This window comes from Sminthopsis crassicaudata, chromosome 1 (assembly GCF_048593235.1).
Source record: "Sminthopsis crassicaudata isolate SCR6 chromosome 1, ASM4859323v1, whole genome shotgun sequence".
NCBI classification, from domain to species: Eukaryota; Metazoa; Chordata; class Mammalia; order Dasyuromorphia; family Dasyuridae; genus Sminthopsis; species Sminthopsis crassicaudata.
In genome coordinates this window covers 72,967,396-72,984,291 of record NC_133617.1, presented here as the reverse complement: position 1 = coordinate 72,984,291, position 16,896 = coordinate 72,967,396, and the positions used below count along the sequence as shown (strand labels likewise).

Here is a 16,896-nt window from a genome sequence, read left to right as displayed (position 1 = left end):
GAAGGGACAAGAAGCCTCCTTTGCCCTTGTCATTCTGGATCTGGAACTTCTAGATGCCTCTTTGTTGTACCACCTGGAGCTCCTCTGGACAACTTCCATCAGATTCTGATACAGCCTACCCCTAAGTTTTAGCTGGTGGAGTGAGATAAGGGAGTAAGAAGGATCCCATGACCCTTACCCCACTGGGCACTCATTCCTTCTTCAAGTTCCAGTGAGCAAACCAAGGCCCGAGCCTTGACTCCAGTCCCTAGTCCTCTCCTCCTTGCCTGCCAAATGTTAGCATCTGACTGGGAGTAGAATGTTAGGGAAAAATGGGGGGGGACACAGGAACGCCTTAGGGGAGAAGGTCAGAGCTACCACTCCCCAACATCCCCAATGCTATTTTAGCCCCAAGTGACAACTGGATCCAGGAGTGGGGGGAGGGATTGCCTGCTACAGAGAAGATTTCCAGATGTTCTTCTTGGCACTCTGAAGGGATGGAGGGGATGAAGGAATGGGAATATGAGGGGGTGGGGCCCAGTTTTGGCTGCAAGAGTCACTGGGGGGGGGGCCTTGAAACTCCAGCCCTAACTCTAGCCACGTCTACAACTGTTTAGTAATCTTGTATCACCCGCTTTCACAAGAGGATCAATTAACTCTGCAGGAGTTAGGAATGGATGCAACATTAACCCTTCCCCACAAATATCTCACCTATTAGCCCCGGCCCAGGTCCTGTGTGTGAGTATGTGTGTATATGGATATCTGGCAGTAGGGGAAGTGGAGCAGCTGCTCTGGACTCCCAATTACCCTGTTCCTCCCCCCCCCTTCCACCTCCTGTCCCCATCAGTATAATAGCAAGAGCTCCTCATACACATACACATAACAGAAAGCTACTTGAGGATAGTGACTATCACATTTTGTCCCTAGAGCTTAACAGGTTTCTGGGCACCTAAGAGGCCCTCAAAAAGATGTTGAATAAAACTGTATTTGCATGTTTTTTTTATAATTTTTATATAATTTTATAGATGAAGAAACTAAAGCTCAGAGAGGTTAAGGTGATATCAATTAGCTCACTTGGAGGTCAATTATATCTCTCTGTGAAGATGATTTCAAAATTTACTTTTCTGATCTTCAGCTTTCTCCTGAGATCCAACCAGTTCTGCATCTCCAATTGACTTCTGAGCATCTTTTTCTTGAATGTCTAATTGATATCTCTAATCACTATGTCTCAAATGGAATTCATTATCTTTCCCACTAAACCTAAATCTCTATCCCTTTTCTCCAATTTCTTATTTGTAGTCAGTTAGTTATCCTAGTCAACCTCAATTTTTTGTTTTCTCTCACTCTTACTAGCCACTTCACAAAAATTAGCTTTACAAGAACTAGATGGGGGATGGGGGGGAATAATTCATGTGGAAAAAGATATTGAGATTTTAGTGGACCATAAACCCAAAAGGAACAAACGGTTGTCTGTAGCCAAAAAAAAATCTAACCTGTTTACTCATATGCAAAGTGAGGAAGTTGGACCAGATGGCCTCTGAAGTCCCTTGCCTCTAGATCTGTGATCTCATGATCTTTTAGGCTTCGGGAATGAATCCAGAGCATCAGGAATTAAAATGAGTTGCCAAGACTTGTTGATTCTACTTCTATAACACTTCTGTCTCTCTTTCTTTTTATCAAAGTCATCATCCTAAATTCAGATCCTTATCACTTCTAGAGAGAACACTGCAATAGCACTCTTTTGTGGGGGTTGGGGAGACATTTATTTATTAATTTAGTTATTTATTTTAGATTTTTATTTTATTTTACTTCTGTTCCAAACTCTTTCCCCCCATTCATTAAGAAAACAAGTAAATATGCAGCATTATAAATGTGTAAATATGTTTAGAAGAATTGCACATGTTTAACCTATATTGGATTACTTGTTGTCTAGGGGAAGGTAGTAGGGGGAGGGGAGGGAGAAAAATTTGGAACACAAGGTTTTGCAAGAGTGATTGTTGAAAGCTATCTTTGCATGTTTTTTGAAAATATTTTTTTTTTTTTTTAAAGAAAACAAGAAAAACAAAATCTATTACAGATATGTATAGCTGGGGATAGCTAAATGGCCCAGTAGATACAGCTCTAGCCCTGATGTCTGGAGGAGTTCAAATCCAGCCTCAGACATTTACCACTTACTAGCTGTGTGTAACCATTGGCAAGTAATTTAACCCCAATTACGTTGCAACAACAATAACAAAAAAAAAAAAAAAAAAACCCAAAAACAAACAAAAAAAAAAAGCAAAAAACCCCCAACAACTCACAAATACGTATAGCCATGAAACACATATTTTCACATTAGTCATGTCCAAAAGAAGGAAGAGGAGGAGGAGACAGAAGAAAATATCCTTGAATTGCATTAATTCTATTAGCTCTCTATCTGGAGATGGCTAGCATGCTTCATGATGAATCCTTTGTAATTGTACTTAGTTGTATCCATTAGATACTATCTTTTATAAGTGATCATCTTTGCATCAGTTCACAGAAATCTTCCCAGATTATTCTGAAACCATTTCTTCTTCTTCTTCTTCTTCTTCTTTTTTTTTTTTTTTTTTTTTTTTTTTTTTTGCTTAGGCATAGGGATTAAGTGACTTGCTCAGGATCATATAGATAGGAAGTAATAAGTGTCTGATTTCAGATTTGAACTCAAGTCCTCCTGACTTCATGGTTGCTGATCCATCCATCCACTGCTTCATCTAGCTGCCCCTCTTTCATCATTTTTTTCAACACAATAGTATTCCATTGAACTGATATGCCATAATTTGTTCAATCAATTCCCAATTGATGGGCACCAGCACAAGTTTTCAATTTCTTTCCTCCACAAAAAGAGCTGCTATAAATATTTTTGTCATATAAGTCTGTTTTCTCTTTCTTTGATTTCTCTGGGGGTATGGATCTATTTATGGTATCCACACCTTAGTAGCTTGGAGGGCAACTTTTGTTGTTATTCAATCATTTCAGTGCCACTCCTCTGATTCTTCATGACCCTATTTGGGGTTTTCTTAGCAAAGATACTGACTGGGGAGGTTTGCTTTTTCCTTCTCTAGCTCATTTTACAGATGAGAAAACTGAAGCAAACTTGACTTGGCCATGATCAGACAACTAGTAAGTATCTAAAGCCAGATTAGAACTCCTTAAGAAATTTCTTCCTGCCTCCAGTCAGCACTCTATCCACTGTGCAGCTAACTGCTCTTTGAGCAGCTACCATTTAATTTGCATTTTTTAATTATTAGTGATTTAGAGCACTTTTTTTTAATATGGCCATGAATAGCTTGGATTTTTTTCTCTTTGAAAATTTCCTGTGTTCTGACCTTTGATCATTTATTAATTGGATGATTCATTTTTGCAAATGACTTAATTCCCTATATATTTTAGAAATGAGACCTTTGTCAAAGAAACTTACCTTTAATAGTAGGTTCCCCCCCCCCCAAGCAATTGGGGTTAAGTGACTTGCCCAAGGTCACACAGCTAGTAAGTGTTAAGTGTCTGAGGTCACATTTGAACTCAGGTCCTCCTGACTTCAGGGTTGGTGCTGTATCCACTACGCCACCTAGCTGCTCTCCTCCAATAGTGTTTACTTCCTCTTTATGCTTTCAACCTTTCCTTTCTCTAATCTATATTCCACATAGCTCTCAAAATAACCTTCCTAAACTGAATTTCTGGCCAAGTTGCTTCCCTGCCCAATAATCTTCAGTTGCTCTCTATTGTTTCTAAGATAAAATACAAAGTCCTCAGCTTGGCATGTGAAGAGCTTCATGATCTAGCTACAGACCACTTTTTAACATTTAATACCAGTCCTCTTTACAGAGTCTACATAACAAATTTCCATTCCATGAATTCAGCATCCTATTTCTCTCCTCCTTGCCTTTGTATAGGCTGCACTCTTTTCTTCCTGATATGTACTTACTGCCTCTTCACCTTTGTCTCCTAGACTCTCCACTGGTGTCACTTCCTATCTCCCTAGTTAGTCAATTTATCTTGCATTTACTTATTTGAATACATGTTGAATCCTCCAGTAGCATATAAGCTCCAAGAAGAAAGATAAGAGTTTTCATTTTCTCTGTATTCTCAGCTAGTACATAGTAGATTCTTAATCTAGGAGATGCAGTGGACAGCACCAGGTCTGGAGTCAGGAAGACCTGAATTTAAACCAATTTCAGGCATAATCTGTGTGACTCTGGGCAAGTCATTTAACCCTGTTTGCTTTTCTCATCTGTAAAATCAGCTGGAAAATGAAATGGCAAATCACTCTAGTATCTTTGCTAAGAAAACCCCCCCAAATGGGGTCATGAAGAATAAGAAACAAATAAGATAAATTTTAAAAAAGAACTTTTTATTTTCAAAATACATGCAAAGATAGTTTTCAACATTCTTCCTTGCAAAACCTTGTGTTCCAAATTTTTCTCCCTCCCCCCCAACAAGTAATCAAATATAGGTTAAACATGCAATTCTTTTTTTTTTTTTTTAATTTTAATAGTTTTTATTTACCAGATATATGCATGGGTAATTTTATAGCATTGACAATTGCCAAACCTTTTGTTCTAATTTTTCCCCTCCTCCCCCCCCCCAAGACGGCAGGTTGACCAATATATGTTAAAGTATAAATTAAATGCTATATATATATACACACACACACATGGGGCAGCTAGGGGGGCGCAGTGAATAGAGCACCAGCCTAGAATTCAGGAGGACCCGAGTTCAAATATGGTCTCAGACACTTAACACTTCCTAGCTGTATGACCCTGGGCAAGTCACTTAACCCCAGCCTCAAAAAAAAAAAAAAAAAAGAATATATATATATATATATATGTCCAAACAGTTGTTTTGCTGTACAAAAAGAATCGGACTTTGAGACAGCGTACAATTAGCCTGTGAAGGAATCCAAAATGCAGGCAGACAAAAATAGAGGGATTGGGAATTCTATGTAGTGGTTCACACTCATTTCCCAGAGTTCTTTCGCTGGGTGTAGCTGGTTCAGTTCATTACTGCTCTACTGGAACTGATTTGGTTCATCTCATTGTTGAAGAGAGTCACGTCCATCAGAATTGATGATCATACAGTATTGTTTTTGAAGTATACAATGATCTCCTGGTCCTGCTCATTTCACTCATCATGTAAGTTCATGTAAGTCTCTCCAGGCCTTTCTGAAATCATCCTGCTGGTCATTTCTTAGAGAACAATAATATTCCATAACCTTCATATACCACAATTTACCCAACCATTCTCCCATTGATGGACATCCATTCATCTTCCAGTTTCTGGCCACTACGAAAAGGGCTGCCACAAACATTTTGGCACATATATGTCTCTTTCCGCTCTTTAGTATTTCTTTGGGATATAAGCCCAATAGCAGCACTGCTGGGTCAAAGGGTATGCACAGTTTGATAACTTTTTGGGCATAGTTCCAAATTGCTCTCCAGAATGGCTGGATCCATTCACAGTTCCACCAACAATGTATTAGTGTCCCAGTTTTCCCACTGCCCCTCCAATATTCTGACATGCAATTCTTCTAAAAACATTTCCACATTTAAACACAATTCTTCATAATGCTTAATTTAATTGCCCACGGTCACACATGTTATGAGTGTCTTACACAGGGTCTGAAGTCAGGCAGACTCCAAGTCCTGGACTTTTTTCTTCTTACTTCCATATGGCTTCTCTCAGAATCACCATTATGGGCAGAAGAAAAACTCAGAAGTCATGTATCAAACTCAATCTTGAGCATAAATACACTCTGTAACTTTCCCAGAAAGTGACTACCCAGTCTCCTGCATGGCCTTTCCCACCCCCAGGCCGGCCCTCCTCTAAGGGTACTAAGGCTTGGCCCACCTTATTTCTTACATACGCTTAAATCCCCGCACTTCCCATCACCTCCACCTCTCCTACCCCAGGAGTCAGAAATTTCCTGAGCCCCAGAGCCTCCTCCACGTGCAAAACAGAGTGGCAATAGGACCGGGGGTGTCCCTGGGGAGCTTCCCACTAGCTAGGGAGTGGGATCAACCCCTGCGGCCCCCCTCCCGATCCCCATCCCCGGCGCTGGACGTGGGGTGCAGGTGGCCAGGTGCGGGCACATGTACAAGCCGGACGTCTGGGCCCAGTGTCCACGCTCTGTAGCGCCGGGGGACAGGCAGGCGGGGCTTCGGTTGTTTCTTTCATCGGGAGTCTCTGAAGCCCAGCTCCGAGCTCCGCCTCGGTCTTCCTGAAGCAGCATGGCCGCGGGAGGAGTCACGGACAGGGCCGGTTAAAGACGGACTGGGAGCCTCCACAGCCGGCCTCGGGAGAGGGACGAGAGGCACCTGCAGCTATCCTCCCCAGGCCTGGCGGGAGAGGGCGGGGTCAGCACTAACCACGCAGGGGGGAAGGGAAGCCCGACCCCACCAGAGGTGACGCGGGTCCCCGGACGGGGGAGGAAGTGCACGGGTCACACGGACCGCACTAACCTCCGGTGACCTGGGAGAGATCACTCGGGCCAGAGGAAGATGCTGCGCTTTGCTGAGTGATGGGAATGCGTGGGAGGAGTCTGAGCGCACCGCTTAGCAAAGAGCCAGGCTCTGCTGTGAGTCCTCCCTCGGCACCGCCACGCGCGTGCTCGTGGGCAGACCCTTCCTCGGGTCTGTTCTTCGGCTGACAAACAGAGGGGGAGGGCAGGACGCGGCCGAGGTCCCTCCGGGACGCTGGGCTACGTTTCCACCTCTTTGTAAATTCAGCTGGGACGGTCGTTAACGTTATTTCGAGCGAAAGCCCCGGGTTCTGAGCCCAGGCCGCTCCCGGAAGACCCGGGGAGACCCCCAGCGGAGGCTGGGGAAGGGAGAGGACCAGAGAGCTTCCCATTTCTCACCGGTCTCAGCTAAGCCCCGCCCCCTCCCTCCCATCGCGGGAGTGGGCGGGGTGACGAAGAGAAAGACGCTTAGAAGGCGGGGGCTGTGGTGGGGCGGGGCTGAACATAGTTTAACCTGTTCGTCCCTCCCCCGGTGGGGGGCGGGGGTGTCCAAGCTTTCCCGCTTAGAATTCGAGCTTACGCCATCTGTAGCATATGATATCATTTCCGGGCGTCCAGGAAGTTGTTCTCTCTGGGTGTCCGAGCCGGTTGCCGCTATGCTTCTGATCCGGGCAGCCCTGGGGCTCCGGGGACCCGGCCGGGGTCTGATCCCAGCACGAAGGGTGAGGGCTGGGCCGAAATGGGCCCCATCAGGGATAAAGAGGAGGGGTCGCGGGAGGTACGAGGGCGGAGGTCAAAGGTCATCTGGGCCCCTCTCATCTCCCCGGACAGGCCCTTTCCACGCTGACCGGAGGAGACCTCGAAGTCCCGGAGCATGCGTTGACTGCAGGTTAGAGGTCATGAGGGAAGGGGCGAGTTAAGGGAAAAGGGCTCCTGGTCCACGCTCATGCTCACCTTCTCCCGTCCTAGGATCCCCAACCCCCGTCGGTGTCCCCCTGCTCCGTCGCTGCGAGCTCCCTGTTCCCGTGCACCAGAGTCCGGTGCAAGCCTGGGTGGAATCCCTGCGGGGCTATGAAGAAACGCGCGTGGGCCTGGCCGACCTGCATCCCGATGTGTTCTCCGTGGCGCCCAGGTGAGCGGGAGCCGACCCCACCCATTCATTAAGTGCCCGCCCACTTAGTGCTGGGGGAACCCGGCTACGCCGCGCACCTCCCGCCCCTCCCCCACACAAGGTTTCCCTCGGTCCCAAGCCTTTCCAGGAGGGTTTTGTGTCTCCCGGACTCAGTCTGGAAGCAGCTGCTAGAAACCCCTTCCTCAGCGCTCGCCTCGCTTCCTAGCCTTCCAGAGGCCCTGTGCCTAACAGTGCCGAGACACAGGAGTCTCTTAATAAGTGCTCGTTTCTGGATAGATGCTTAAGCCCCGATTCAGGTCCAGCACAAGGCGTTTATTTCAGGCCCAGCAGGTACCTGTTTGATGTTATCTCAGCTAATTGTGGAGCAGCTTGTCACCAGGGAGGTGGCTGCAGAATGGCCCATTTTCCAGCTCTTCATGGAACTGTCTGTAAGGACGGAGAAGAGAGGAACGTTTGTCAGGGGGTATTACCGCATGGAGAGCAAAGTCTGTGTGGGAAGAGAAAGGGGATGGCAGAAATCAGCCCAGCTGTGAGGTGTGGGTGCTCAGTGGTAGAAACGGGTCTTATGAGGAAGCAGAGTGCTTAGTTTTGCTTTTTTTTTCCTGTCAACTTTCTGCAACTAACAGTTGGAAATCTTCCAGAATCCCTGCGTGGTTAAGTGACTAACTATAAGGTCCCAGCAGCCAGTAGCACTAGGGGCTGGAAGTCTTCAGGCGAAGCGTGGATAGTCCCTTATTGCTTCAGTTGCAAGGAGAACCTTTGGACCGGATGCCCTTCTTTCTCTTATTCCATAAAAGTGTCCTGTGTCCCATCTCTTCCCTGTAGTGCCGCTAAGCCCTCCATAGACGTTTGTTGTTGACTGATGGCCCGTAGGAGAACCTTAACCCAACTTAAGGCATCTGCTGCCCAGCCCCCACCTCAGTACAGTTCAAGCAGCACTAACCTGCAGCTCCTTAAACTGTGGCTCACAACCATGTGAGATCTCATAATTGAATGCAGAGGTTGCAAAATTATGGTTTATTCTGAGTAAATGTTTAATTTGTGTTCCTATTTTCTATACCCAGATACTCAGGATTATGTAAAAATTTCTCTGAAGGAAAGGGATCAAGAGAGAAAGGTTTAAGAAGTCCTACACTATCCCATTCTACTGGGGGATCATACACAAAGATACACTCTTATACATTGATACATAAATGCAAGCCCATTTGATTAAGGAAGGACCATTAATGACAAGGTATCAAAAAAGGATCCTCCAGAAAACTGGGAAACAATTTTTACAACCAGTGTTTCTGATAAAGGCCTCATTTTGTTTTTGTTTTGGATGAGCTTTTATTTTCTTTAATTTTAATATTTTTTCCTATTATATTTATTTTTTAAAAATTATAACTTTTTTTGATAATACATATGCATGGGTAATTTTTTACACTATCTCTTGTACTCACTTCTGTTCTGACTTATCCCTTCCCTCCCCCCACCCCCTCCCTTAGATGGCAGTCAGTCTCATACATGTTGAATATGTAATAGTATATCCTAGATACAATATATGTGTGCAATTCTCTTTTTGCACAGGAGGAATTGGATTCAGAAGGTAAAAATAATCTGGGAAGAAAAACAAAAATGCAAGTAGTCCACACTCATTTCCCAATGTTCCTTCTCTGGGTGTGGCTGATTCTGTCCATCACTGAGCAATTGGAATTGGATTGGCTCTTCCCTATGTTGAAGATATCCACTTCCATCAGAATACATCCTCATACAGTATTGTTGTTGAAGTATATAATGATCTCCTGGTTCTGCTCGTTTCACTCAGCATCAGTTCATGTAAGTTAAAGGCATAATTTCTAAAAAACTGGAGAATGACTTGGATTCTTATAAATGTTTCTAAAATATATTAGAGAACTGAATCAAATTTATAAGAATCCAAGTCACTCTCCAGTTGATAAATGGTTAAAGGATATGAATGGGCAATTTTCAGATGACAAAATTAAAGCTACTTCATTATGAAAAATGTTGAAAATCACTATTTACTATACCAATCAGACTCCAAAGGAACTATTTTAATGACCTAGAAAAAATAACAAAATTCATATGGAAGAATAAAAGGTCGAGAATTGCAAGGGAACTAATGAAAAAAAAGCCAGATGAAGGTGGTCTAAGTGTACCTGATCTAAAGCTATATTATACAGCAGCAGTCACCAAAACCATTTGGTATTGGCTAAGAAATAGACCGGTCGATCAGTGGAACAGATTAGGTACAAAGGACAAAAAAGGTTACAACTATAGCAATCTAGTGTTTGACAAACCCAAAGATACCAACATTAGGGATAAAAATTCATTTGTTGGGAAAACTGGAAATTAGTATGGCAGAAATTAGATATGGATCCACACTTAACACCATATACCAAGGTAAGATCAAAATGGGTCCATGACTTAGGCATAAAGAATGAGATAATAAATAGATTAGAGGAACAGAGGATAGTCTACCTCTCAGACCTGTGGAGGAGGAAGGAATTTATGACCAGAGGAGAACTAGAGACCATTATTGATCACAAAATAGAAGATTTTGATTACATCAAACTAAAAAGTTTCTGTATAAACAAAATTAATGCAAATAAGATTAGAAGGGAAGTAACAAATTGGGAAAATATTTTTACAGTTAAAGGTTCTGATAAAGGTCTCATTTCCAAAATATATAGAGAACTGACCCTAATTTATAAGAAGACAAATAGTCAAAGGATATGAACAGACAATTCTCAGATGATGAAATTGAAACTATATCCACTCATATGAAAGAGTGTTCCAAATCACTACTGATCAGAGAAATGCAAATTAAGACACACCTGTCAGATTGGCTAAGATGACAGGAACAAATAATGATGAATGTTGGAGGGGATGTGGGAAAACTGGGACACTGATGCATTGTTGGTGGAGTTGTGAAAGAACCCAACCATTCTGGAGAGCAATCTGGAATTATGCCCAAAAAGTTATCAAACTGTGCATACCCTTTGATCCAGCAGTGCTACTACTGGGCTTATATCGCAAAGAGATACTAAAGAAGGGAAAGGGACCTGTATGTGCCAAAATGTTTGTAGCAGCTCTTTTTGTAGTGGCTAGAAACTGGAAGATGAATGGATGCCCATCAATTGGAGAATGGTTGGGTAAATTGTGGTATATGAAGGTTATGGAATATTATTGCTCTGTAAGAAATGACCAGCAGGATGAATTCAGAGAGGCTTGGAGAGACTTACATCAACTGATACTGAGTGAAATGAATAGAACCAGAAGATCGCTGTATACTTCTAACAACAATACTGTATGAAGATATATTCTGATGGAAGTGGATATCTTCAACATAAAGAAGATCCAACTCACCTCCAGTTGATCAGTGATGGACAGAAACAACTACACCCAGAGAAGGAACACTGGGAAGTGAATGTAAATTGTTAGCACTACTGCCTATCTACCCAGGTAACTTACACCTTCGGAATCTAATACTTAATGTGCAACAAGAAAATTGGATTTACACACATATATTGTATCTAGGTTATACTGTAACACATGTAAAATGTATGGGATTGTCTGTCATCTAGGGGAGGGAGGGGAAATTTTGGAAAAATGAATACAAGGGATAATGTTATTAAAAAAAATTACTCATGCATATATACTGTCAAAAAAAAAAAAGAAAATCACTATTGATTAGAGAAATGCAAATTAAAACAACTTTGAGGTACCAACTCATACTTATCAGAATGACTACCATGACAGAAAAGGAAAATGATAAATATTGGAGGGTTGTGGGTAAATTGAAACACTAATGCATTGTTGGTGGATTTGTGAACTGATCTAACCAATTTGGAGAGCAATTTGAAACTATGCCCAAAAGGCTATAAAACTGTGCATACTCTTTGATTCAGCAATATCCACAACTAGTTCTCTAGCCCCAAAAGATCATCAAAAAGATGAAAGTACCTACATGTGCACAAATGTTTATAGCAGCTCTTTGTAATAGCAAAGAACAAGAAATTGAGGGAATACCCATCAATTGGGAATGGCTGAACAAATTGTGGCATTTGAATATAATGGAATACTATTATTCCTAAGAAATGATGAACAGACAGATTTCAGAAAAACCTGGAAAGATTTACATGAATTGATGGTGAGTGAAGTGAGCAGATCCAGGAGAACATTGTACACAGTAATAAGATTATGTGATGATCAACTATGATAAACTTACATCTTCTCAATGAGCCAAGATAATTCCAAATGACTCGTGGAAAATGGTATCTATATCTAAAGAAAGAACTATTAAGATTGAGTACAGATCAAAACTTAGTATTTTCACTTTTTTCGTTTTTTCTTGAGGTTTTTCCTTTTTCTGATTTTCTTTCACAATGTGACTAATGTGGAAATATGGTTAATATATATATACATGTATAACCTGAATCAAATTGCTTGCAATCTTAGGGAGGTGGGAGAGGAAGAAGGGAAGGCAAAAAATTTTTGGAACTTAAAAAATCTTATAAAAAGTAAATGTTGAAAACCATATTTTCATGTGATTGGAAAAAATAAAATACCATTAAGTGGGGGTAGGGAGTAGAGAAAGGGGAGAAGAAAGGCTTCTCACAGAAGGTGAGCTGAGCCTTGAAGCAAGGTAGGAATTCTGTGAAGCCTGTGGAAAAGCATGGAAGTAGGAGATGGAGGCTGAGGTCAGAGCTGTAGACTGTAAAGGAGGGCAGTATAAAATGTTTGAAAAGGAAGTCTGGAGCCAGCCTGTGCAGGGCTTTAGATACCAACCTGAGGAATTTGTTTTTTATATTTAAGGCAAAGGGAGCCACTAAAGATTTTTGACCTGGAAAATGACCTGGTCAGACTTGTGTTTTAGGAGGGTTATTTATATAAACTAATGAGATTAATTGGAAGATGTCCTAGAGGGGAGAAGCAGGAGACAACCATGGTAGTGATCATTTAAGTGAAGAGACAAAAGAGGTGTTAATAGAGGCAGAATCAATAAATCCCATCAACTTATTGGATATAAGACTAAGAAAGAATTGGCATTGACTTCTACATTGTAACCTTGGTGGAAGGTGAAAATGGAGATGCCCTCAACAGAATTGAAAAATAAAGAGAGACAGGGTTAAGGAAGACAATTTTAAGTTTGAAATGCCTTCAGGAATGAAAATCAGGAAATGAAGGCTGAACATCTATATATGAGAGCATATGACAATCAGTTGCTTATAATTGCTAAGATGAAATCAACAGAATGGTATGAAAAAAGGTGAGAGGCCCAGGCTGCCTTGAGAGCAGCCAGTCAAGGGTCAGGACTTGGCAGACAGTCTAGCAACCAAGACTAAGAGTAGTTAGACAAATAAGAGAACTAGTATCTATTTGCTAAAAATTAACTGCAGAAGAAAGTCTCTAGGAGGAGAGAGTCATAGCAGCTCTCAGGAGTTACAGAGAAGGCAAGGAGGATGAAACCTGAGAAAAAGTGTCAGATTTATTGAGTAAAATATCTCTTGGAAGTCACTTGCTGAGAGTTCTTATTGCTTATGTCTTTTCTTTCCCTTCCCAGGCTGGATATTCTACATGAGGTTGCTATGTGGCAGAAGAACTTCAAGAGAATTGTGAGTGTCAGTAGGGGTCGGGGCGTCGTGGGGCAGGAGTGGGCCTGGAATAACTCCCCTCTTTTCTTTCATCCCATCAGAGTTATGCCAAGACCAAGACACGGGCAGAGGTGAGAGGAGGTGGGAAGAAGCCCTGGAGGCAGAAAGGTTCAGGCCGGGCTCGGCACGGGAGCATTCGGTCCCCCATCTGGCGAGGAGGTCAGTCCTGAGGATTTGAGGGTATTGGGAACAAAGGACAAAAACATTTTTGGAGCCCTAGTGTCCTAGCAGGAGTACACTGGGCATTTATCAAACCTTCCCTTGCTTCCTCTTCCCCCATCCCCACTGCAGGTGGTATTGCCCATGGTCCACGGGGTCCAACTAGCTACTACTATATGTTACCTATGAAGGTTCGAGTGCTGGGCCTCAAGGTAGCCCTGACAGTCAAGCTGATGCAGGTACCAATTATGCCCCTCACATGGACAAAGGGAGGTGCACTTATTCCCTGGAAAGGGCTAGAAACTGGGATTCTGGCATCCTGGTCCTTAGCAAGAGCTTTGATGGCTCTTTCTTGTCATAAACCAGAATATCCCATCCATGAGAGGGTGTAATTACTGAAGGCTGACTTGACTCTAACCTCCCAGGATGATCTTCATGTGGTAGATTCCTTGGAGCTGCCAACCTCAGACCCAAGATATTTGTCAGACCTGGTTCGGCACCGGTGTTGGGGTGACTCTGTCCTCCTTGTTGACGTGTGAGTGTTATCTGTGGGCAAGTAGGAATGGTAGTCTTTCACTGGGTTCAATTTCCCCTACTCTAGGGGGGCTGCCAGTTCCTGATTGGGTCGGGGGTCAGAAGGAGCTTCCAAGCTAACCAGGACCTCTTCATCCTAAACATTGTCTAAGATGACCTGCTGTTTACCCAATCTTGTGTTCCAGGAATGAGGAGATGCCCCAGAACATCGTTTCCGCCGTATCCAACCTGAAGACCATCAACCTGGTACCAGCAATTGGTGAGTGACTGGGTCTGAATGGTCTAGCTTGGAGACCCCATTCATTAGGAGTCTGGTGGTCGGCCGGTGGGATTGGGTTACATCTTGGGAGCACAAGTCCTATGAGATAAATGAGAGGCCGTCCTCTAACCTCAGCCTCCCTCTTCCATGCCCACAGGCCTCAATGTCCACAGTATGCTGAAGCACCAGACCTTGGTCTTGACTCTCAACACTGTTGCCTTCCTAGAGAAGAAGCTGTTATGGCACGATAAGCGTTACACAGCCCTCTACCCATTCCGCCTGCCCTACAGCGACTTCCCTTGACCTCCAGAGTGACTGTGCTTCCCCACTTCTGGCCTAGCAAAATAAAGAGTATTTGTCACTTATTGCTACCTCCTCTCCCAACTTTGATAAAGCTAGAACCTGAATTGCTCTATTCTGGCAAGTGTCAGGAAGTTCTGGCTCTGATTTTGCCCAACTTTCTTCTCAAAATATCTACCTCATTTTCCTTCCCACCCACCCTTCTCCTTAAGCAAGCAGCCTCTGTTTTTTTCTCCCAACAAGGGTTGGTCAGTGAATCAGGTTGCCTGACACTGTAGAGGAAATCCTAATTTTCCCTTCCCCAGCAGCTCAATCCTGCTTCCTATTTCCCAATTATATATCCCTTAGGGAAGAGGAATTTGCTCTCAGACCCTAAAGGCAGCAGAACATCTGTTTCCTTTTCTTCTCTTGTCCCTCCTTTTTCCTCCCTGTTCTTCCCAACAGAAAGTTTGGTTCTTGACAAACCAGGCAACCCCATATTTCAGGTGACACCTCTCTCATTTCATTCCTATCACCAACAGTTAACAGCAGATAAAATTAGAACTGGGGCTTATGGGTACTTGACCCCTCTCTTCCCCCTTCATTCTTGATTGCAGACTTCCCCCTGCATTGTCAGGGAAAGGACCATGAAAACCTGAGCAGTCTGCATACAGGAGAAGTCCAATCATCCCCATGCAGCCACATGGGGCCGCTCTTGGCCACAAGTCCTGGGGTTAAGCCTTAGATACTCTTTGTTCAGTTTAGCTTGGGGAAAGTTTCACCTAAAAATAAGCTGTACATTCCCACCCAACCACTCAGGATTTTCCAGACCCAGCTTGAGCTTGGGTTTCCCAAATCCCAGAAGACCTCGTGATTTCATTAGCTTTCCCATACTTCTCCCTTTCAACATTCCCTCTTCAAAATACCATAGGAGATCTGGCACTGCCAACCTAGTCAAGACCTTTGGACTAGGGTTGAGGAGGGGAAGGAATGAGACTTTTGGATTGGTTTTCTCTGAAACCTGATAAGGGAGAGGCTGTCTCTCACTTTTCCGGCCCTGGGGAGGTTGGGGGGGGGGGGTGTTGAGAGAATTGGAATTGGAATAAGATTGTTTGTTCAACTCGGATTGCTACTCCAGGAATGTGAGGGAGGTTGGGGCGGTCCCCCCTTGGGGTCTCCGAGGAAGTGAGGGCTCCGGAGATGAGGGCACAGCCCTCCAGTGTCATTGCATTCCCGGTATAGGCCCCCCTCCCCTTCCCTTTCTGCTGCGAGACCTCTTTGCCCTGTGGACACCATGGCAACAACTCAGTGTGGGTCCACAACAGGAAACTGGGGGAGGAGGGGAGACTAAGGCCCAGCCATAAGGGGAAGGGGAGAACAGAGTCTGGCAGACCCTCCATCAGAAAGGTAGGAAAGAAGCCCCGGAATCATTTCGAGTTCCCCTCCTTCCTCAGCGTTCCCAGTTCTGGAGCAGGTGGGTGAGCGGGGACCCCGACTCCGGAGGCACAGGCTTGGGCCATCCTTGGAAGGGCTTCTGAGATAGGGAAGATGGAGCTCAGGCATCCTGTCCTCTTCCCCACCCACCTCAGAAATGCTGGGTTCCGGCTGCTCCTGCAGGCTCGTCCTGGTTCAGAGGTCCCGCACTGCTCCAGCGGTGGGAGTGCTGGGACGGGCTCCTGTTTGAGTTTCCTAGGAAACCAAGCTCTATCCTGGGTGTTCTTGCATTCCCGGTGTGGGTCTCCCTCCACGAAGCCCCTGCCTCGGGAGCAAAACCCCTCTTTACTTTGCTCCTCCGTTTTCCCTACAGGATAGGGGCACATTGCTGTGAGGGATGAGAGATGGGGAGGAAACATCCCTTCCCTGGCTAAAGGACTTAGTTTTCTGGAGGGGAATCATTCAGGGAGCCAGAGATTAATCAGCACGTCCTTGCAAAAGTGCCTTCTTCCTCTTTCTCCGAACCCTACTGCAGCCCCCGGTTCGAGGGAAAGGGAAATTTTCGTGTTGGCAAATGTGACAACAGCTTTTAGATCAGACTAGGGTGGCAAGGAGACGGGATTGTGACCCAGTGTCACTCCAGATGTCTTTCTACCCCTCCCACTGCCTCCCGCCCACCGCCAACTCACGAGGCGGCTGCTTACGCCAGGACAGTGGCTGTCCCGGGCCCCAGCACGGAAAAGTTCCGCATTCCGAAACTTGCTGGGGGGGGGGGGGAAGAGTGGGGGGGACGGAGAAAAGCCCTGAGGGCTACACCCTTCTATTCTTTCACTGGAGTCTGGAGTTCCTGGGTCCTACCCCAATCACCTCCCCCATCCCCTCACCCTCCGTCCCTTCCAGGGCCATCTGCTCGGACAGTTCTCGCTTCCCGAGGTTTAAAAGCGCTGGAAGACTCCCGAGTCGAGAAAATGGGAAAAGCCTTCAAAAG

General features: G+C 44.5%; 1 protein-coding gene and 1 long non-coding RNA gene across 3 annotated transcripts; one reads left to right on the top strand and one right to left on the bottom strand.

Annotated features, from left to right (window-relative positions):
- Positions 1-6,220: 6,220 nt before the first annotated feature.
- Positions 6,221-16,656, bottom strand: LOC141538884 (uncharacterized). Its single transcript, XR_012481151.1, has 3 exons — positions 16,059-16,656; positions 6,456-8,012; positions 6,221-6,332 (listed from the first exon to the last, which is right to left on the bottom strand). It is a non-coding gene; the product is annotated as an uncharacterized LOC141538884 (long non-coding RNA).
- Positions 6,434-14,560, top strand: MRPL4 (mitochondrial ribosomal protein L4). 2 transcript variants are annotated; one of them, XM_074260783.1, is made up of 9 exons: positions 6,434-6,571; positions 7,286-7,343; positions 7,424-7,586; positions 13,153-13,204; positions 13,285-13,402; positions 13,535-13,641; positions 13,828-13,937; positions 14,122-14,195; positions 14,353-14,560. In XM_074260783.1, the coding sequence occupies exons 1-9, from the start codon at positions 6,515-6,517 to the stop codon at positions 14,496-14,498; spliced, it is 885 nt and encodes a 294-aa protein (XP_074116884.1). In that variant the 5' UTR covers positions 6,434-6,514; the 3' UTR covers positions 14,499-14,560. The 2 variants fall into 2 exon arrangements, with proteins under 2 accessions (XP_074116884.1, XP_074116872.1); XM_074260771.1 differs by lacking the exon at positions 6,434-6,571 and adding an exon at positions 7,079-7,176.
- Positions 16,657-16,896: the final 240 nt, after the last annotated feature.

Bases quoted from the DNA above. Each gene is read 5' to 3' on its own strand.
- MRPL4 (XM_074260771.1), top strand. From the start codon at position 7,111: ATGCTTCTGATCCGGGCAGCCCTGGGGCTCCGGGGACCCGGCCGGGGT. The intron at 7,344-7,423 runs GTTAGAGGTCAT...CTCCCGTCCTAG, and splicing joins GGAGCATGCGTTGACTGCAG to GATCCCCAACCCCCGTCGGT. The intron at 13,642-13,827 runs GTACCAATTATG...CTAACCTCCCAG, and splicing joins TGACAGTCAAGCTGATGCAG to GATGATCTTCATGTGGTAGA.